Source organism: Myotis lucifugus, unplaced genomic scaffold, assembly GCF_000147115.1.
Source record: "Myotis lucifugus unplaced genomic scaffold, Myoluc2.0 scaffold_60, whole genome shotgun sequence".
Lineage (NCBI taxonomy): Eukaryota > Metazoa > Chordata > Mammalia > Chiroptera > Vespertilionidae > Myotis > Myotis lucifugus.
In genome coordinates this window covers 4,496,769-4,518,928 of record NW_005871108.1, presented here as the reverse complement: position 1 = coordinate 4,518,928, position 22,160 = coordinate 4,496,769, and the positions used below count along the sequence as shown (strand labels likewise).

The 22,160-nt window shown below is 38.0% G+C and overlaps 1 protein-coding gene across 2 annotated transcripts in view; it reads left to right on the top strand.

Moving 5' to 3' along the window:
- The window catches only part of PIGU (phosphatidylinositol glycan anchor biosynthesis class U), an 81,164-nt gene that overhangs the window by 16,912 nt on the left and 42,092 nt on the right, over nucleotides 1–22,160 (top strand). For both annotated transcript variants that reach the window (XM_006089429.3, XM_023754411.1), the window contains exons 3-6: nucleotides 3,133–3,192; nucleotides 4,309–4,371; nucleotides 11,687–11,796; nucleotides 14,006–14,106. In XM_006089429.3, the coding sequence (XP_006089491.1) occupies nucleotides 3,133–3,192; nucleotides 4,309–4,371; nucleotides 11,687–11,796; nucleotides 14,006–14,106 (334 nt within the window). The remainder of the gene's footprint in view (nucleotides 1–3,132; nucleotides 3,193–4,308; nucleotides 4,372–11,686; nucleotides 11,797–14,005; nucleotides 14,107–22,160) is intronic.

The window sequence follows — 22,160 nt, the reverse complement described above, 5'->3', positions numbered from 1 at the left end:
TGTCAACCATGCACCACAGGTTACTGGTTAGATTCCCTAGTCAAGAAACATGCCCGAGTTGACCCCTCAGTAGGGGCCTGCAGGAGGCAGCCGACTGATGTTCTCTCTCCCATTGGCATTTCTATCTCTTCCTCTCCCTTCCTTTCTCTCTAAAAAAAAAAAAAAACCCACCAAAAAACACACACAAAATAACAAAAACCTTTCTGAAGGAAAATAGCCTCATTTAGAATCTCTGCAATTTTTCATACACAAATGTTCATCATTCAGTCCAAAATTACTAAGCATAATAAGTGGCAGGGAAAAAAAGCAATAAAAACATTCACAGGTGATCTAGATATTGAGTTATCAAATTTGGATTTTAAAATACATAACTGCAACCAATAATTAATATGTTCAAAAAAGAGATGCCAAGACAGAGAATTTTACCAGGGAACTGTAATATGTAAGAATGAATCAAATGGAAATTCTAGAACTGGAAAACAGAATAACAAATTAAGACTTCAATAGGTGAGTTTAATAGCAGGTTATACAAAGGTAAAGAAAGGATTAGTGATCTGGAATATAGGTCTGTAGAAAATATTCAGATTGGAACTTGGAGAGAAAAGGATAAAAAAAAAAACAGAGAAAAAAAAGAGCTTTATGAGACACAGCAAAAAAAGGTTTAACATATATACAAATGGAGTTCCAGCATGGGAAAAGAGACAGAATGAGGCAGAAACACTATTTAAAGGGGTGGCTGAACATTTTTTTCAATGTTTTTGAGAGATTTTAATCCCAAAGCCCTATAAACACAAGCAGGATAAATTAAAAGGAAAGCATACATCATAAAAACTGCCCCAAACCAAAGATATTAAAAGTAGCCAAAGAATAGTAAAATGGAAACTAACTTTTCACCAACAAAAGTGGTGGAATTCAAAAGACAATGGAGAGTTAGAATTATCTGCCAACATAGAATTCTGTATTAAGTGAAAATATCTCTCAGAAATGAAGGCAAAATAAAGGGACTTTCAAGCAAATGAAAACTGATAAGGCTCTGGCCGAGTAGCTGAGTTGGTTAAAGAGCATCGTCCCAAAAAATCAAGATTGCGGGTTAGATCCTGATTAGGGCACATACAAGAATCAACCTATGAATGCATAAATAAGTGAAACAACAAATCAGTGTTTCTCTCTCTAAAAAAAAAAAAATTTAAAGATAGAATTTGTTGCCAACAGACTGTTGCATTAAAATAATACAAAAGAGCGAAAATGCACGTGGCTCACCAAGTCTGTAAGTTCTGAGCTGCAGTCCTTCCTTTTTCCTGAATAAATCCTTTCTGGTGATGGAAAAAATAAATAAATAAATAAAATAATAATAATAATACAAAAGAGCAGAAGGATTATGTCCTTTACAGCATCATGAAATATAGGAAGGAGTAAATAACAATGAAAATGGTAAAAATGTGGGCAAATCTACATAAATATATACTGTATAAAATAATGTCTTGTGGGTTTTATATATAGAATTAAAGTTGTAACAACAGTAATACAAAAGACTGGGAGGAGCTATATGGAGTTAAAGTGTTCAGAGGTCCTTATATTGTCTAGGACAGGGGTGGGCAAACTTTTTGACTCGAGGGCCACAATGGGTTCTTAAACTGGACCGGAGGGCCGGAACAAAAGTGTGGATGGAGTGTTTGTGTGAACTAATATAAATTCAAAGTAAACATCATTACATAAAAGGGTACGGTCTTTTTTTTTTTTAGTTTTATTCATTTCAAACGGGCCGGATCCAGCCCCCGGGCCGTAGTTTGCCCACGGCTGGTCTAGGAAGTAGGAAAGGTAATAATTTATATTATATTCTAATTAAAACCAATGATTTACATCATAATGTGAAGGTTTACCATTGAAAGAATAGTAGCTAAATATACAGGGTGGGGCAAAAGTAGGTTTACAGTTGTTTGTATGGAAAATAATAATAAATAATAATACAAGAATAAACTCTTACCCTGGCTGGTTTGGCTCAGAGGTTAGAGTGTCTACCCTTGGACTGAAGGGTCACTGGTTTGAGTCCCAGTTAAGAGCACGTACCTCGGGCCCTAACCGGTTTGGCTCAGTGGATTAGAGTGTCAGCCTGCGGACTGAAGGGTCCCAGGTTCGATTCCGGTCAAGGGCATGTACCTTGGTTGTGGGCACATCCCCAGTAGGGTGTGCAGGAGGCAGCTGATCGATGTTTCTAACTCTCTACCCCTCTCCCTTCCTCTCTGTAAAAAATCAATAAAATATATTAAAAAAAAAAAAAAAAAGAGCACGTACCTCGGTTGCAGGTTCCCCAGCCCCGGTAAGAGTGGTTGGAGGAGGCAACCAATTGATGTGTCTCTTTTACATCTATGTTTCTCTCTCTCTCCCCCTCCTCCCTCCCTTCCACTCTCTCTAGAAATCAGTGGGAAAAATATCATGTCCTTGGGTGAGGATAAAAAAAAGAATAAACTGTTTCACATATTCACAACTGTAAACCTACCTTTGCCCACCCTGTATAACCAACAAGCTAATAGAGAGGAAAATGGAATAATAAAAATATGCAGAAGCAAGCAAGAAAGGAGAGACAGTAGCATAGAGGAAATGGGACAAATGGAAAATAGTAAGATTAAAACAAAAGTAAATCAATAATTAGATTAACTGTATATAGACTAAAAATTTAACTAAAAGGTAATCATTGTCAGATAATGTTAAAGAAAAATAATTATATGCTGTTTCTAAGAAATACATCTTGCATACAAGGACACAAAATTGAAAGTAAAAATATGGAAAAAGATATATCATGTAAACATTAACCCAAAGAAGCTATTATATAAGTCTTAGAACTAAAGTTCACCTTATACCTGTAGTGTGTTAACACTTCTTAAACAGATATTTATTGTGTTGGATTTTGTTTATTCTCTTTATTCAATTCAGCAGATATTCCTAGTGGCACAAAATTATCTAGTGATACAAAATTATTCTCCCTCATATGTACACTGGCCAGCTAGCATAGAACAGTATTCTAGGAAAGAAAGACATTGTTACTGACAGGATAGCTTCTAACCCCACCCCCTTCTATGGAAACTGATAATAGTAAGACTTATGTTAATTTGCTTGTTTGTTTTTCTCCTGCAGACTCCATTAATAATATACCTCTTTCATTTCCTGATTGATTATGCTGAATTGGTATTTATGGTAAGTAACCTTCCACACAAAATGAATATGTATATATTTTAAATTTTATTGTCTTTAATTTTTTTGTTTATAAGAAAAAATCTTTCAGGAGCCCAGGAGTTTCTTAGAATATAAAAGCAAAAATGTATTTTTAATTTGGATTCATGGAACTGTAATTGTACATTTGACCCTTGAACAATGGGAGGTTAAGGGTGCCAACCCCCCACACAGTTGTCTCTCAGTATCCAGGGGCATTGGTTCCAGGACAACCTCTCCGCCCTTTCCCCACCACCCCATGGATATAAAAAAATGTCCTTGGGTGCCCAAGTCCCCTATATAAAAGGATGTAGATCAATGCATATAGTTGGCCTTATGCATCTGTGGACTTCCAACCCTGGATGGAAAACAGTACAAATATTTACTGAAAAATATCAGCGTATAAGTTGACCTATGCAGTTCAAACCCAGGATGTTCAAGGTCAACTGTATTATGGAAGTATGAAGAGTAGTTTATGACGTCTGACCAGTTCTAATTTCTTATACGTTTAAAATTTCATATGTGAACTATGTAGCCTTGAATTTTCTAGCTCCAAGATTCTATGATTGGCTTTCATTATGGTGCCAGTGTTGAAGATATCCTCAATTTCCTAAGCATTCTGCCAAGAGATTCTGTGACAAGGACTTAGGCCTGGTGAGACTTTCAGGGGTAAGAAATTGAGAAGACAGGGCTATGTTTTGAGAGCATAGTAATTTGAAACACCTGCTTAATCTAGGGTTGAAAATCTGGGTAAAATAGGAGGTCCATTGAGCTCTTCCTTAATAATTATAATGAGTGCTGTTTATTGAGGACTTACTCTGTTCTAGGCACTTGACATACATCAGGCCTACAAAGCAGTGGGTTTTATTTCCACTTTACAGAAAACTTAGTAACTTGCAATTACAGAGCAAGTTTTCCAGTCATACCTCCCTGAAAAGGCTTTCTCTTTGGGTAGTCAAAGTGAGGGCTGAGGTTCTGCCTGACTTTAAGAAGTCAGTACTGGATAGTCCACCGCCTTCCAGAAACTTCAGACCCTAGTAGCATTCCATTACTCCCACACTAATTGGGTTCATTTCCTGTTATTACTCTTTCTCTTGACAGATAACTGATGCACTCACTGCCATTGCCCTGTATTTTGCAATCCAGGACTTCAATAAAGTTGTGGTGAGTAGACAGTGTGTTGGACAAAACTAGTAGAATCTGGTAACCTGCTGGTATCTGTTATTAAAAAGATCAAAGGTCAGCATGTACTTAAGGATCCAACATGTTTTAAGACACTAAGAAGTGGGAGTGCAGCTTCTGGCTTGTTCAGCCAGTCCTGGAACAGCCGAACAAGACAGCTTTACTAATAGATACAGAAAGGTTCGCTTAATCTTTGTAGCTTAATATCCTCTCACCTGTGCCAGTTCAGACTTTTTGGAGGATGTGGAATTGAACTACAGTTATATTAATGAGGACCCTTAAAAAATTATTCCATACCTTTCACCAGTTTTTGTTTTTTGTTTGTTTTTTTTTTACAGAGGGAAATTATAGCTTTTAACTCACTGTGTTATGCCTATCTGAGGTAAAATTGGATTCCCAGTGTAGCTTCTATTTCCCTGCAGAGAGCAATCTTAATTGGAAAAATTGGCATGTATTAAACAGCTGTTGAAAGTGTTGATGCAAACTTTAGTTTTAATCCATATGTAATAGCCAAGGAGAATTGTATAGTGGGACTATTTTCATTTTCCTTGGTTCTGAGAGAGTTAACAAATTAACCATGTGTACTATCTATGTAGTTATTTTAAAAGTTGGCTGCAGTCCTCCTTGATTGGCTGAGAGCCACTGAGAAGATTTAGACCAGGGTGAGAGAAGGCTGCATCCCATTAGTGTTGTCTGTTTGTGGTTCATTTTCACTTCTGTTACCAAGTAATAGAACCAGAAATAGCAGTCTGCCTTTCTGTAGCACTGGTCATCAGTAACAAATAAAGCTAGTGAATTCTAGAATTTTGGACCTCAAAGACGCTGTTAAAATATCTAGACTGAGAGTTTTTTACTTGGGGTCCCTTATTAGGTCTATAAAACCCTTGAGATGGTATGAAAATTTGTATATGTATGTGCATATGTCATTCTTTTTCATGTGGAGAGTCCATAGTTGTTAACAGTGCTCAAAGAGTCCTTAATTCCTTCCCTAAATGATTAAGAACTACATTTTAGAGACTTAGTAACACTAAGAGCAGGGAGTATATATCTTAAACTAATGGAGCATGTGACTATGTGGATGCTAAGTGAAATAAGTCAGAGAAAAAAAGGGCAAATACTGTATGATTTCACTTATATGTGGAATTTTAAAAGTCAGACTCATAGAAACAGAGTAGATTGGTGGTTATTGGGGATTGGGGGTGGGGGGAGGGGATTATTGGTCACAGGGTACAAACTTTTAGTTATAAAATAAGTAACTTCTAGGGAATTGAATATACCTATAGCATAGAGACAGTAGTTAACAATGTTGTATACTTGAAAGTTGCTAAGAGAGTAGATCTTAAATGCTCTCACTACAAAAAAACCCCCACATAATTATGTGAGGTGATAGATGTGTAACTAACCTTATTGTGGTCATCATTTTGCAATATATAAAGCTGGGCAAAAGTAGGTTTACAGTTCATATGGAAAATAATACATAATCTATACTAATAAAAATGGATTGGGCCCTAACCCAGAAGTGGAGCTCCCCCGAGGGTAACCAGATGGGAGAGGGTGCAGCTTGGGCTGGGGGCAACCCCCCCCCCCCCCCCCCCGCACAAATTTCGTGCACCGGGCCACTAGTTAATAAATAATAACAAGAATAAATTTTCATGTACTCACAACTATAAACCTACTTTTGCCCACCCTATATATGTATATCAAATTATTGTGTTGCATATCTTAAACTTACACAATGTTATATGTCAATTATATTTCAAGAAAGCTGGGGGGGAAATTTTATGGGTGAGATGAAATGCTTTAACAAGATTCCCTGGAAGGTCAGAGATGATACTAGTAAACTGAGCATGAGATTCATAAGCAGAGGAATTCAGAGACAAATTAAGAATGATTGTTTTCTTCTCCGAGATAAATTGTGTATGTAAACCATAGTCTTTGTTCTTTGAAGTTATATGCTAAAATATTAGGGGTGAAGGGTCATGATATCCACAACATACTTTCAAACGGTTCAGAAAAAAATTTATGTTTTTGTGTGTTTAGCGAGATTTTAAAAATGTGGCAGAATGTTAACAGTTGCCCAGCCAGAGTGGCTCAGTTGGTTGAGTGTTGACCTGTGCTCTGAAAGGTTGCCAGTTCAATTCCTGGTCAGGGCACTTGTGGAAAGCAACCAATCGATGTTTTTCTCTCTCTCTCTCTCTCTCTCTCTCTCTCTCTCTCTCTCTCTCCCCCCCGCCCCCGCTTCCTCTCTCTATGCATGTCCTTAAGTGAAGATATTTTTTAAAAATGTTAACAGTTGATGGATCTAGGTGTTTCATTGAATTTTTTTTCAACTTTTCTGTAGTTTGAAATTTTTCAAGGTAATAGACTAGAGAAAAAAAAATAGGTCCATGTCTTTACCTACCAATGTGTGTATACATGTGTGTGTGTGAATCGAACCATGACCTCCTGGTTCATAGGTTGATGCTCAACCACTGAGCTACATGGGCTGGGCGAGTTTACTGGTTTATGTGACAGAAAAGTCAAGGAGAATATTGTTGGCTTCATGCACCAATAATTTATTTCTGAATTTATATGAAAACATATAGAGGTTTTTGAATTTTTTCTCTGTGTGATTTAAAGAGGGAGACCAAAAACCAAATGAGCTAATTGTCACTACCTTGTTTTTTAGCACACCAAGACATTCTGTTATCATTGGCACCGAATTAAATTTTGGAATAGTTTTGTTTCTTCATCCTCAGAATTCAGCCTATAGGAATATTTTGTTTTGTGGTCAGAATAAGAATTTCATTTAAACTGTGTCAAAAATTGCCCGAGCCAGTTTGGCTCATTGGGTAGAGCATCAGCCTGCGGACTGAAGGGTCCCGGGTTCGATTCCAGTCTAGGGCATATGCCCGGGTTGCAGGCTCATTCCCCAGTAGGGGGTATGCAACAGGCAGCCGATCAATGATTCTCTCTCATCATTGATGTTTCTATCTCTCTCTTCCCTCCCTTCCTCTCTGAAATTAATAAAAATATATTAAAAAATAAACTATCAAAAATTAACTCATTCTTGCCCTAACCGGTTTGGCTCAGTGGATAGAGCGACGGCCTGTGGACTGAAGGGTCCCAGGTTCGATTCCGGTCAAGGGCATGTACCTTGGTTGCGCACACATCCCCAGTGGGGGGTGTGCAGGAGGCAGCTAATCGATGTTTCTCTCTCATCGATGTTTCTAACTCTCTATTCCTCTCCCTTCCTCTCTGTAAAATATCAATAAAATATAAAAAAAATTAACTCATTCTAAATGGCAGATTTTGATGATACTAATAAACTGTGGTTGGTTTGGATAGAGTATTGCCACATGTCTTCCTCCAAATCTTCCCCACTTTTTCAGAATGGGCCCATATCATACAGTCTGGAAGCAGTTTAGTCTTGCTGGGATTTGAGACTTTTTTTTATTCCTGGTAATGGAGCTGTGTCTATAATCAAACTGAATCCCAGAAAATTGTGATGCAGAGAGGGGGAACTCTATCCCCACCCCATCTCCAACTGTTAGCCTGTAGAGTATGAATGCTGATTGATTATGACCAGTTGATTCTCATGGCATTTTACATCTACCTTACTTGACAAAAATAATGCTAGTCTAGTTGTCCTTTGCTGAGATGTGCTTCCTGTTTAAAACTAAGAATTCATGTGAGAAAGCTGCAGGTGATTTGGTAGAGAGTGATAAAAATCTGTATCCCCTTAATGTGCTTAGTGAGTTGTGAATTTGGAGGGTAGGCTCCTGAATTTGGAATGTGCTGAGGCTAACAGTTGGAGATGCAGTGGGGGTGGAGTATTCACCTCCCATCCCTCCATAGGTTTTGGGGGTGCAAAATGGTGTAGTCACAGCTTCAATGATTAGAAAACAGCTCTTTATTTGAAATAGGGGAATTATGTCCTTGCAAAATCAAATCTTGTGAGGGACAGGAAAGGGCTGCATGAGGGAGTGGGTAAGGAAAGGAAGGAAGGAATACTCCATCCTGGAGATTTTTTTTTTTTTTAAATTCTACTGAAATATAACACACATATGGAGGAGAGTGCAGGCATCTGTGTACAAGCTGATTAATGATCACAAAGGTGCCCTGGCTGGTGTGGCTCAGTTGGTTGGGCATTGTCCCTGGTCAGGGTACATGCCGGGGTTGTGAGCTCGATCCCTGGTAGGGGGTATGCAGGGGGCAGTGGATCAATGTTTCCCTTTCACATTATTGTTTTTCTCTCTCCCTCTCCTTCCTTTCTCTCTATAAAAATAAATAAACTATTCTTTTAAAAATACGATCACAAAGGTAACAGATCCAGGTAATTATCTTTTAGGTTACTTTTAACCTCTCCTGTGTAACTTGAAATCTCATCATTGTCAAGGTGCTGAATATATCTAAAAATACCTGCCTTTTAAATTGTACTTCTTAATATATTTTTATATTTCTTTTTTAAAATATATTTTTCTTGATTTCAGAGAGGAAGGGAGAGGGAGAGAGAGATAGAAACATCAATGATGAGAGAGAATCATTGATTGCCTCCTACATGCCCCCTTCTGGGGATCAAGCCTGCAACCTGGGCATGTGCCCTTGATTGGAATTGAGCCCAGGACCCTTTAGTCTGTAGGCCGACACTTTATCCACTGAGCCAAACCGGTTAAGGCTATTTTTATATTTCTAATATTTTCTTGGTGTGTGTGTGTTTAATTTTCCTTAGATTCTTAGCCACTTTCCTATCTCTAACTGGATGCAATGAGGATTTTAAAGAGAAATTTTGTCTATGTTTAGGGAAGCTGAGTCAATATTGAGCCGATAATGCATAATGGCAGCTGTGCTGGTGATACTGGGGAAGACAAAAGGAGAGGTAGCAAAGGATCTGGGGACTGCTGGCCTAACTGCCATTCTCTCCTGGAAACTCTCCTTTCATAAAATCTTTCTATTTTAAAGTATTTTGGAAGATTGGGATTATAAGGAAGTACTTTTCTTTCACTGTTGGCACAGTGTCACCTTTGCCCAGGGTCTACTCATGCCTGTTTAGCTGCCTTCATCTCTGAGTGTAGTCCTGCAGGTTAGCTTCCAGCCTGGGGAATGGGTCTGCATTCCCCCCTGTCTCTCTGGCTGCTCCTATATGAACTCCCTGTGTTTCCTTTTAACAGCCTTCTTTGTGGATCTCACACCATTCAGGCGGCCTTCTTTGTGCAATAGAACTCCAGAATCCTTAGCTAGTGGGGCCTCGGTCCTTCTACCACTGCTACTGCAGCTGTCCTCACTCAGTGCTCTCTGTTTGCTGAGCCAGCCACCTTTTCTTTGATAAAAGCACCTTAGTCTATATTTTGTCCTTTTTAAATTTTTTTTAAAATTTCTTTATTGGTTAAGGTATTACAAATGTGTCCTCATTTCCCATTAACCCCCAACCTCCCCGCCCCCACCCCCCCACTCATGCTCTCATCCCCCTGTTGTCCGTGTCCATTGGTTTGGCTTATATGCATGCATACAAGTCCTTTGGTTGATCTCTCCCCCTTACCCCCTCCCTCCCCTAGTTTCCCTTTTGTCCTTTTAATTAGACAACCCCAACTGTGCATGACAGCATAAATTTTACTGATGATAATTCCTACCACTTAACTTGGACTCTCAGCGATGATCAAAGGGAGGTTTTTGAATTTTGAAGTTTGTTCAGGTTTTCTGATTATGCCTCTAGCTTAAATTATACAAGAAATCCGGGGTTACTTGTATTCCTGTGATGACCCTTTGATTTTCTTTTGAACTGAAAGATGACTCTTTTTTTATTTTTACTTAAAATTTTTAAATTATTAATACCTAAGATATGAAAAAATATATAAAGAATAATACGCTCAGCCAGCATGGCTCAGAGGTTGAACATCAACCTATGGCTTGATTCCCGGTAAGTGCATAGCCCGGGTTGTGGGCTGGATTCCCAGTGTGGGGCATGCAGGAGGCAGCTGATCAGTGATTCTCTATCATCACTGAAGTTTCTATCTCTCTCTCCTTCTCCCTTCTTCTCTGAAATCAATAAAATATATTTAAAAATGCATACTATGAATCTATTTTGACTTAAAAAATAAAACATTACACATAGAGTTGCCTCTCTCTATACTTTCATCTCCTTACGCCTCCTCTCACCAGTTACCACTGTTCGGACTTTAGTGTTTATTATTACTACACATGGCCTTATAAATATCCCTAAATCACATGTAGTATTATTTTGCATGCTTTTAACTTTATATAAATGGTACAATGCAGTATATATTCTGTTGTCACCTGTCGTTTTCATCATTAAATCTTTACTCACACAGTTAAATGCGAACTACTACGGCTGCTCTGAATTACTCTATTTTATAATAGGTTGCAGCATTGATTTTATACTGTCTAAATAAGATTCTCTGATCATTAAACGAGCAAGGCTACCCATTTTGGGTTCAAAGACTTTTTCCACCTATAGTCTGACCCATGTTTACTTATAGGGTTGCCTAACTCTTTTTCATTCTGGAACACACCTGTGAACTTGTTGGGACATACCAGGGTAAGGCAAAAGCTCTCCACCCCCATCTCACTCCCTCTTACCTATCCAGCTGCCCAGCCACACCCAGCCCTCTTTCTCTTCATCCTGGCCATTCCCCACTTCCTCTGTGGAAGTCAAAAACTTGAAACAGGGGAGCTCAGAAGAAAACTCAGGATACTGTGACATTCAGGGAATCATTTCACTTTGCATGAAAACATTTCACTTTGCTGATGGGACTTTGGAGTCTTTAGGCCACTGATAATAACTCTTCAGAATGGCTAAGAGCTTTTGCCACCTAGTCATTCATATAGCCATTCAACAGGTATTTATCATTTGCTCACTGTATTGGCAATAAACACTGTCCCTACGCTGTGGAACTCAAATAGTCTAGTGAGGGAACCACATAATAGTCACCTAAATTTTTAAAAAAGTTATAACTGTGAACAGTGCTATGAAACAATGTACATAATGGGGAGATTTTACCTAATCGAGGTGGGGGGTGAGTGTGCCTTCCTGAGAAAGTGATTATTTTATTGAGATCTAAAGACTATGTGGGAGTTCACTAGGGTAAGAGAAGAGGTTGTTCCAGGTTAAATATAAAGGCCTGGGAGCAGGAGGGGCATGGTATGTTCATGATATTTGAACCCAGAAAGTGAGAGGTGAGAGAGTGGGAATGAGATGTGCCTGGAGAGGTGGGGCCACGTGGGTCATGGAAGGACTTTTGTTTTTATCCTAAAAGCAACGGAAAGTAATTTGTTTCATGTGTTTTGTCATTTTTTCCAGTTTAAAAAGCAGAAACTCCTCCTTGAACTAGACCAGTATGCCCCAGACGTGGCCGAACTCATCCGAACGCCAATGGAAATGCGTTACATCCCTCTGAAAGTGGCCCTGTTGTAAGTATTCTCTGACAAAACAGGCTCAGTGCCAACAAATGCGAGGAAAATCTGATGAGACTTTCTCATGTTGTTTGTTGTATTTTTAGAGATTTGCAGTCTTAGTCATCAAGTATTTGCTGTAGTTCTGTTGCACAACTGGGGTTCTGGCCAGCAAAAGAGACAGAGCCATTCTTTCTCTGTTGGGACAAAGCTTCATACAGGAACATGCACAATCCACCCTTCACAGATGCTTTTTCACTCGATCTGAGCTCTAGCCTACTTTTAACCACTGTTTGTTTCTTTAAAAAAAAGAAAAAAAGATCATTCTTCAGTTGTGATAATATGGATTGAATAAAATTCTGATCTTTATGTGGTTGTTGTTTTGAGCAGCTTCTATCCTTCATGTACAAGTTAGCCCTCCATTTGTAGTTCAGAAAACAAGTACAGTTCCAAACAGACCCATCCCGGATGCCTAAAATGGGTGGCCAGTATGGAGGCTCTGTGAAAGAATGCCCTAGGCGTGCTCAGTGCTGCCAGTAAGTTTAATTCTTTCAGGTTATTCCCGTTTATATTCCTGAGATAGGCAAATGTGAATAATCATTCAATCAACTAATAGTCATTGAATATTAATAATATACTAGTTTTAGGGATACACAGTAAGCAAGTCTGACAAGTTTCCTCATGGAAAAACATGACCTTAGAACTTTAGGATTAGAAGGAGCCTTATGAGGACAGTTTATTCAACCCTCTGCCTGTGTGTGAATCCCCTGTTCAGTCCAGATAGTTGGCTGTGTAGCTGCTTCTTAAACATCACCTTCTATTTAGAAATGGTTCCCCCCACCACCAGTTTTGAGGTATCGGTTCATATCTATGTATTTCAGAAATATTGCTGGGAACTATTTAATAGAACCAGAGGTTTAGAAACATTATGAATCCCTTATGGACTAATATGTCTCCTGAGGGTAGTTTTGTAATAGCAGCAGCCATTTCTTTAAAGGTTGTGTAATAAGCCTATCTGTAATTGCTGGGGAAAAAACACACCAACAATTTCTAGGCCTTTGTCTTTAGAACTGCTAGTGTTACAGCCCTGGGAGGTATTGGATTTAAGGTCTTTATTTGTAAATAATAATTATAATCTCCCTGAGACACTGGTATGTTTCTTCCTATCTGATAATCAGAATTATGTAACTCGTCTCCCTTTTCACACTGTCTGCCAGGAAACGCAGAGCCAGATCTGAAGCTGATTATTACAGTGCTGTAGGAGACAAGTTGGGTCTTCTTTCCCTGGCCTTTACTTTCTCCTTTTATTAATGTTTTCCCTGGTCTTGTTTCTTTATTTCTATTTTTATTTTACTGTTATTTTTTATTCTCGGTTCTTATTTGAGTCACCTTCTAATCTTTTGTGGAAGCAAGATAGAAATAAATAAAAATAATAATCCATTATGACTACATGAGCTTTCCTTACTCACCACATTTCAAATTCATTTTCTTAGTCCATTCCTTTTCATCTCAGGAAAAGACTAGATGTTTCAGCTCAATTCCATCCTAGAGGAAGTTCAGGTGTCCTGTGAAGTGCTCTGGCAACTAGCTTGTTGAAGTCAGCAGATAACTTATTTTGTCCTTGGGATCTGGCTGGTGGATACTGTTTTACTACCAAGAGGGCTAAATCTAAGCTGCTACCTTTTGAATGGGGGTAGCCTGTGTCACAGTGTAGGAACCTGACTGAGGAAAAAGTGCTTTTTTGGTTTTCAGAGATGCATGTAGCCATTCCTAAGATATATGATTGTGGGGAAGTTTGGTATAATTTTATCATTTTGAAATCTGAGGTAGTAGAAAGAATATAGGCCTTAGAGCTGGAGAGACCTAATTTGAATATATTCATTAGCTTGTGAACCTTGGGCAAGTTAATTAATCACTGAGTCTCAGCTTCCTCATCTGTGAAACAGGAATAATGTTATTGCTAGTTTATAGGATCTCTGTAATGATTAAATAAGACAGTTTTCTATAGACCACATAGCACAGAATAGGGAGTGAAAGTTCAGTACCTTTTACACATTGGCCTCAATCCCACTCCATTCTCTTTTACTTAGGAGAACTAATTTCTAAGAAGCTGCCTTCCCTTGAGTATGTTTTTAGTAAATCTCTTGAATTTTCTGGATATAGTGGCATAGACTCCCTGGTCCTTTGACCAGGATTACTAATACCAAATATGTGTGCTTTTCCCCAGCTATCTCTTAAATCCCTACACGATCTTATCTTGTGTTGCCAAGTCTACCTGTGCTATCAACAATACCCTCATTGCTTTCTTCATTTTGACCACGATAAAAGGTAAGACACCCAATAAGTACAAGCCCTGATTTGTGTAACACTTATACTGTGGACTTTTAAAAAATACAATGCAACATTTTAAAAAATTGTTTTTAAATTGCATAAGTATGAGTGGATAAAAAAGCTGTGGTACATTTACAATAGAATACTACTCAGCTGTAAAAAAAGAAGGAAATCTTACCTTTTGGGACACCATGGATGGACCTGGAGAGTATGCTAAGTGAAATAAGCCAGTCAGAGAAAGACAAATACCATATGATTTCACTTATATGTGTAATCTAAAGAACAAAATAAATTAACAAACAACCCATAGTTACTTAAAACAGACTGACAGCTGTCAGAGGGAAGGAGGGTTGGGGGACTTGGTGGAAAAGATGAAGGGATTAAGCAAAACAAAAACAGAAACAGACATTATGGTGATTGCTAGAGGGAAAGAGGGGTGGGGGGCGGTGGAAGAGGGCAAAAGGAGAATAAATGGTGGTGGAAAGAGACTTGACTTTGAATAGTGGGCGCACAATGCAGTATGCACATGATGTGTTACAGAATTGTACACTTGAAACCTGTATGATTTTATTAAGCAGAGTCACCCCAATAAATTCAATTAAGAAAAAGAACTACAAAAAAAAAAATTACAGCCCTAACCTGTTTGGCTCAGTGGATAGAGCGTCGGCCTGTGGACTAAAGGGTCCCAGGTTCGATTCCGGCCAAGGGCATGTACCTTGGTTGCGGGTACATCCCCAGTAGGGGGTGTGCAGGAGGCAGCTGAATTGATGTTTCTCTCTCATCGATGTTTCTAACTCTCTATCCCTCTCCCTTCCTCTCTGTAAAAAATCAATAAAAAATATATTAAAAAAAAAAATTACAGCCTGGCTGGTGTGGCTCAGTGGATGAGTGTCAACCTGTGAACTAGGAGGTCACAGTTTGATTCCTGGTCAGGGAACATGCCCAGGTTTTGGGCTCAATCCCCAGGTGGGACATGCAGGAGGCAGCCCATTGATGTTTTTCTCTCATCAGTGTTTCCATCTAAGCCAAAATAAAGATTTATTTAAATATCTTGAGCCCTGGCCTGGCTGTGGTGGCTCATTAGATTGAGCATCATCCCATGGACCAAAAGGTCCCGGGCTTGATCCCCAGTAGGGTGCATGCAGGAGGCAGCCAGTCAACGAGTCTCCCTCATCATTGATGTTTCTATCTCTCTCTCCCTCTCCCTTCCTCTCTGAAATCAATAAAAATATATTTAAAACAACAAAACAAAACATCTTGAGCCCTGGCCTATGTAGCTCAGTTGAGTGTTGTCATGTGCACCAAAAGGTTGCTGGTTCGATCGATGTTACACCCTCATATCGATGTTTTTCTCTCTCTCTTTAAAAATCAATAAACTATTCTTTGAAAATTTTCTCAAAATTCTATCATTCAGAGAGTTACTGTTAAGATTAGAAATTTTTTTTCTAAATGGCTTATAATGAGATAGCAGCCCTCTGCCCCTCTCTTCTCACCTGTAGTTCAACTTCTTCACAGCATTACTTCTGGCTTTTACTAGTATTTACTTCCATATTTCTAAATAAGACTTCATATTGCTATTTAATGAATTATAACTTTTAGACATCGATTCCATTCTCATGGAAGATAAAGATTTAGCTTTTTTGTACCAATATCTCCACTTCCCTTTACCTCATTTTATTCAAGGAGTTATGCCACAGTTTTGATTAAATCAGTAATTGGTACCTGTATTTTATGACACTATATATGTTATTACTGCTGGGCAAAATAGTAAGTAAGATTACTTTTTCTTTCTTATACAATCTTCTATGTTTCCTGTGGTCAATAATTCTCTTTTTTTTCCCCCTCCAGTTGCTTTGCTAGATCCGTTAAGTGCCTAAAAATAGTTTTAAAAAATTCTTAAAGACTTCAAATAGTCTATCGGTGCTATTATTTTTCTGGAGACCTCCCTCACGCATCCTCCATTTTGCCCCAAGCTGTCCTGGTTGTTGTCCAGGGCTGGTTCAAAACTGCTATTGTGGGACTTTTCTTTATAATTCTCCTGCATTGTATTCCTTATTTCCTGGATTTCTTCTCTCCTTTATTGATTTTTTTCTCTTTGTTTTGCTGAAGTAGTTTCTCAAGTAGTTTTCTAAGAAAGGGTGTATTAAATACATATCTTGAGTCATTTTATGTCTGAAAAATGTTTTTGCTCTAGTTCAACACCAAATTAATAGTTGGGGCAGAGTATATAGTTCTAGATTGGAAAAACTTTTCTTTCAGAATTTTGAAGGCATTGCTTTACTCTCCTCTAGCATCCTGGTTGTTATTGAGCAGTTGGATACCATTATATTTTTTTTCTGAAAGATTTAGGAACTTCTTTTTATCCTCAGTGTTTTGAAATTTCATGATGCTATGTCTTGACATGGGTCTTTCTTCATTCATTATACTGGGCAATTGGTAGGTCCTTTCAGTGTAGAGACTAGTGTCCTTTAGTTCCAGAAGGTGTTTCTATATTATTTTTTCAAATTCTCTCTGTTTTCTCTGTCCACTTATTTGTTCTATTAGATATTGGACTTTCTTGATTGATTTAATTTGCATATTTTATTTTCTATTGATAGTTCTAGCTCTTTTACTTCCCCTTTTTCTGGGATATTTCTTTGTTTTTATCTTCCAACTCCTCTATTGAATTTTTAAATTTTGTATTACATTTTTAAGTTTTCTCTTGGTCTCAATTATTTTTTGAAGTAGCCTTTTTTTTTTTTTTTTTTTTTTTTTTTTATCATCACAGTAGTCTTTCTTACCAGAGTTTTGGTTTTTTTTTTTTCCAGTTCTCATTTGTTCCAAGCATAGTCTTTTTGTCTTCCTGGTCATCCTTCCACCACTTTCTTTTCCTGTTTCTTTCGGACTCTGTCTTTCATATGGGAGAATTTTCTCTCATTTATGGTGATCCTTGGGTGTCTGTTTATGTTTATGAGTGAGGCACTAACAAGATGATTTGAGACTGCAGGGGCAGGACTTGTTAATGGATCATTCTCACTGTAGGGAGATTGGGTATTGGGCTGACTCTTTTGGTTGGAAGTACCCCTAATGTCATCATTTATAAGTTTTCTTTTTCTCTGAAACTATTTACTGTTTCCAGAGAGGAATTTTCCAATTTCCTGCCCAACAGTAACAGAGTTGGAGTTGCAGTGGGATGGGGGTGGGGGGTTCATGTGACCAACTATTGAAGTTGTGACAGTAGGAACAGAGGAGGTGGCAGATTACAATGTATGTAATCTCATTTCTCTTTAGCCCACACTTCTCCTCAGACCATTACTGTGCTTAGTACACCCTAAACTGTGCCTCTTCAGTTAATGTTCTCCAAAGCTGTAGTCTCTGGATGGAGTAGAAAGTTGGAAGTTAGACTGCACATAGTTGAGATGAGACCTGGGGTTCTGCCTGATCTGTATACAAACTTTCAGCTTGATTTTCATCTCTGTACCTTACCTCACCTTCCATAGTATCTGATACCTTCAAGGTGATGAATTTCTCAGAAGGTCTGTGAGATGAGTTGGCTTTATTTTTATTGGTATTCCTCTCTGAGATCCCTGAATTGTAATTTCTTTTTTTTTTTTTAATATATTTTATTGCTTTTTTACAGAGAGGAAGGGAGAGAGATAGATAGTTAGAAACATCGACGGGAGAGAAACATCGATCAGCTGCCTCCTGCACATCTCCCACTGGGGATGTGCCCGCAACCCAGGTACATGCCCTTGACCAGAATCGAACCTGGGACCTTTCAGTCCGCAGGCCGACGCTCTATCCACTGAGCCAAACCGGTTTCGGCAATTGTAATTTCTTTCATATTGCTCAGTCATTTATCCTTCTTCTACCTGCTTTGTTTCTATTTATTACATTTTATTTTGCTATAATCTCCTCTCCTGTTTTTTGTGGTTTAAGACTAGTTTTATTCCTTTATTGTCATTTTAAGTGAAGTTTTTGGAGAGAGATGATACACATGTGACCAATCTACCATTTTTAACTGGAAGTCTGTTAGCTTTGGGGTATATATATATCCATATTTTTTCCCTCCATTTTTCTTTCAAACTTTTAAATATTGTATCTATTAACTATCACCACAAAAATGTTATTCAACAAGCCACTTCAAATCTCAGTTGCTTAAAACAACAATAAGCAGTAGCTTCTATATCTGTAAGTCCACATGGGTCAGCTAATCTGGGTTGGACGTGGCTAGGCAGTTTATTGGTTTAATCAGGGCTCATTCCTGCATCAGTAGTTAACTATAGTTGGTTAAACTAGACTAAACTCTTCTCCACATGTCTGTCATCTTCCAGGGGACTAATTTAGGTATGTTCTTTTTTTAAAAAAAATTTCTTTATTGTTGAAAGTAGGTATGTTCTTGTCATAGTGATAGCAGAGGCACAACTGTGAGCAAGCCCAGTCAGGCATGCATTTTTTACGTTTCTGGTTGCATCATGTGCTAACATCACAGCAATCAAAACATGACACATGGCTGAGCCCAGGGGTGGAGACTTCCATCCTGCCCACATGGAAGGGCACTGCAAAGTTACATGGTAAACAGCCTGGACATAGAGCGGGGTATAGAATCTGAGCCAAAAATACAACCTACTACATATGTCAATAAACATCTAGCCTGTCAATTTTAATGGCTATATATTATTCCATTATATGGATGAATGTATAGAAATTCTTTTTTTTTAAATATATTTTTATTGATTTCAGAGAAGATGGGAGAGGGAGAGAGAGATAGAAATCTCAGTGATGAGAGAGAATCATTGATTGGCTGCCTCCCGCACACCCCCCACCAGGGATCAAGCCCACAACCCAGGCATATGCCCTTGACCGGAATCGAACCCACGACCCTTCAGTCCATAGGCCGATGCTCTATCCACTGAGCCAAGCCAGCCAGGACTATAGAAATTCTTTAACCAACTTCTATACTGATTAAATATTTAGCTCATTTTCCAGTTTTCAGATATTTAAATAATACTACAAATTAATTTCTAACGTACAGTAATTTTCACATCATATTCAATTATTTTCTTATAATAAAGTCCTAGAAATAGAACTATTGTGTCACTGGATATGTACCTTCTTTAGGATTTCTGAAATTTATTGCTAAATTGCCTTCAAGGTTTTACCAATTTACACTCCGGTAAGAAGTGTATGAGAGTCCTTATTTTTATACATTGTTGCTAAATAGTTTGCACACTCAGGAAATAAAGAATCAAAAGTTTTAAATAGAACCTTTTACTTACAGTTTACTTATCTTTTCTAGGGTGGCATATAAGAATGACTTAGGTCTTTCTGTAGGCCACTTAGTACTAACTTATTATTAGGTTACTTAAAATGACCTGCATTGTCTTGTTCTGAAGATTGTGCTCTGAAATAGTGAAGACTGTTTACTATTTGCAGAGCACCAGGCTCAGGTAGACTCATTTATCAAGGTACTTGGTATCCATTAAAATACGGATTATATGTTGCAGCTGGGCAGAAGGGACTGACCTCTGGTCTTTGGAAATGTCACCTTTAAAATAGCCATGCACAGCCCAGCCAGCATGGCTCGGTGGTTGAGTATAGACCTATGAACCAGGAGGTCACGGTTCGATTCCTGGTCAGGCACATGCCTGGGTTGCGATCTCGATCTCCAGTGTGGGGCGTGCAGGAGGCAGCCACCAATTGATAATTCTCTCTTATCATTGATGTTTCTATCTCTCCCTCTCCCTTCCTCTCTGAAATTAAAATAAAATAAAATAGCTGTGTGCAAAGCTAGAAATACTGAAGACATGCTCTCTGAAGATGCATTTAATAGGAGTCTTACACAAAAAATGTAAATTATACCATTTTAAAAACATCTTTTGTATAACCTTTTAAGTCAATGGGAAGGTTTTGTTTGGGGGAAAACCTGTAAAAATGTTATATGTATCTTTTTTGCAGCCATATTATTTTTGTTCACCCAGAGCAAAAAACGATTTTTATTGTATCACTTCAGATTTCTGTCAAATGAATTTATAGACATTTTTGTAATGATATACATACAATTTTGTTTTACTTTTATCACTTACTTCATAAGAATCGTGTCACGTTGGTCACATATTTGCAATTACTTTCAATCTTAATTTAGTTTTAAAAAAATTTGGGAGTTTAAGTACTTGGTAAGAATAAAAGATATTCAAACATAGAAAATGAGAAGTAAGTCTGCTATCACCCCTCCCTACCTCCCCTCTGTTCCTCAAGTATATTTGTCATGGGGTCGCAGGCCTTCCCTTTTGCTGGACATTTGTTATTTTCCACTGTTGGCAGCTGTAGAGAGCATCACAAATAACATTTCTAATCTGTTAAAATATTTGGAGAATCTTGTTTTAGTTAGGTCTCTGAACTACTCTTAACTCTTTGAGTATATTAGTAGTAATTCCTACAAAAGTAGATACAGGATGTTAGTTCACTTATAAAATCTACAAGTCATATTTTTCATTTCATATTTATTCCACATACTTTAGATATTTAACAAAATTAATAAAGGAATAATTCACTATTTAAAGAAGAAAACAGGAGATTTACAAATGAAGGAATTTTATATTGAAAAACATGAAAAAATATTCAACTCCATAGATAATTAATAAAGAAAAGCAAATTGAAATAACAAAGAAGTGGCTTTATTTTTCCCCTTTCAAGTTGCCAGAGCGTTTAGAAGAAAACTTTCAGTGCTGGCAAAGGTGCTATCCAAATAGGCGTTCTCCTACAGGGCAAGCTGACTTATACATTAATATAACTCTTGGCAAGCAGTTTGACAATAGTCTTAAAATGTTTGTACTTTTGGTTTATTAATTTCACTTTTGAGAATCTATTCTAAAGGAATGTAGACATACAAACAAAGCTTTATGATGTGAAGTCATTAAATGCAATTATTTATGATGATTGGAAAATACTTCAAAATAGAGAGAGAAAAGGCTAAGTAAAACACTGTTTGTTCATATAGTTAAATATAGTGTGCCCATGAACAGGATATTTAAAAACAGTTGCAAAATAATTATATATTTTAGTAAAATATAATCTCAACTATGTTAAAGTGCAACAAAAAGAGAAAATATATTCTGAAAGATAACTTGTTTCTGTATAGTGACTTTATGGGTGATTTTCATTTCTTTTCTATATCTATTTTCCCCCCAAAGTTTCTTCAATGAGCACATAATTAAAAATAAATTAACTTGATGAACAAGAAGACAGGGACAGTGGAAGCACACTTCGCAACTCTCTCCCACACTGCCAAGGATCAGGTGCCCCGCAGAAGGGAGTGACCTCATTTGCTCTGTCTTGACTCCTTCTATTTGTTCTACCTTGGCTTCCTTGTGGCAGTCCAGGGTTGCCCGGGACATACTGAGTGACAGGCCAGGACAAGGTCCAGGCCATTATATTGTGATGTCCTGTTGGGGAGTTGGCTGGGAAACACAGGTCTGTGGGCAAGGTTGATAATAGTTTAGTAGAGTAGCTTGAGTTTCACTTCAAAGGTAGGGGCTTTGGTCTAGGATTCTCTGCCTCTCAGTGAGCTAATGAAAATACTCCATCCTAGTCTTCATTAAGCTTTAAAAAGGAAAACAACCGAAACCGATTTGGCTCAGTGGATAGAGCGTCGGCCTGCGGACTGAAGGGTCCCAGGTTCGATTCCGGTCAAGGGCATGTACCTGGGTTGCGGGCACATCCCCAGTAGGAGATGTGCAAGAGGCAGCTGATCGATGTTTCTCTCTCATCGATGTTTCTGACTCTCTATCTCTCTCCCTTCCTCTCTGTAAAAAATCAATAAAATATATTTAAAAAATAAAAAGGAAAACAGACAAATGTTAATAAGTACTCCTGTACATTGTTGGTATTTATCAATAATGAAATGTTCCAGACTAGAAATTCTCAAGGTTTGCCACGTAAGGACCCTTACAACTCTCCTTAATGTATTAAAAGAGGCCTGTGTGACAAGACTTGCTTCCTAAGGAAAAAGAAGTATTACTACTGAGGCAGTCCAGCACGATTAGGAGTTCAGGCTGCTCTGATGTCAGACA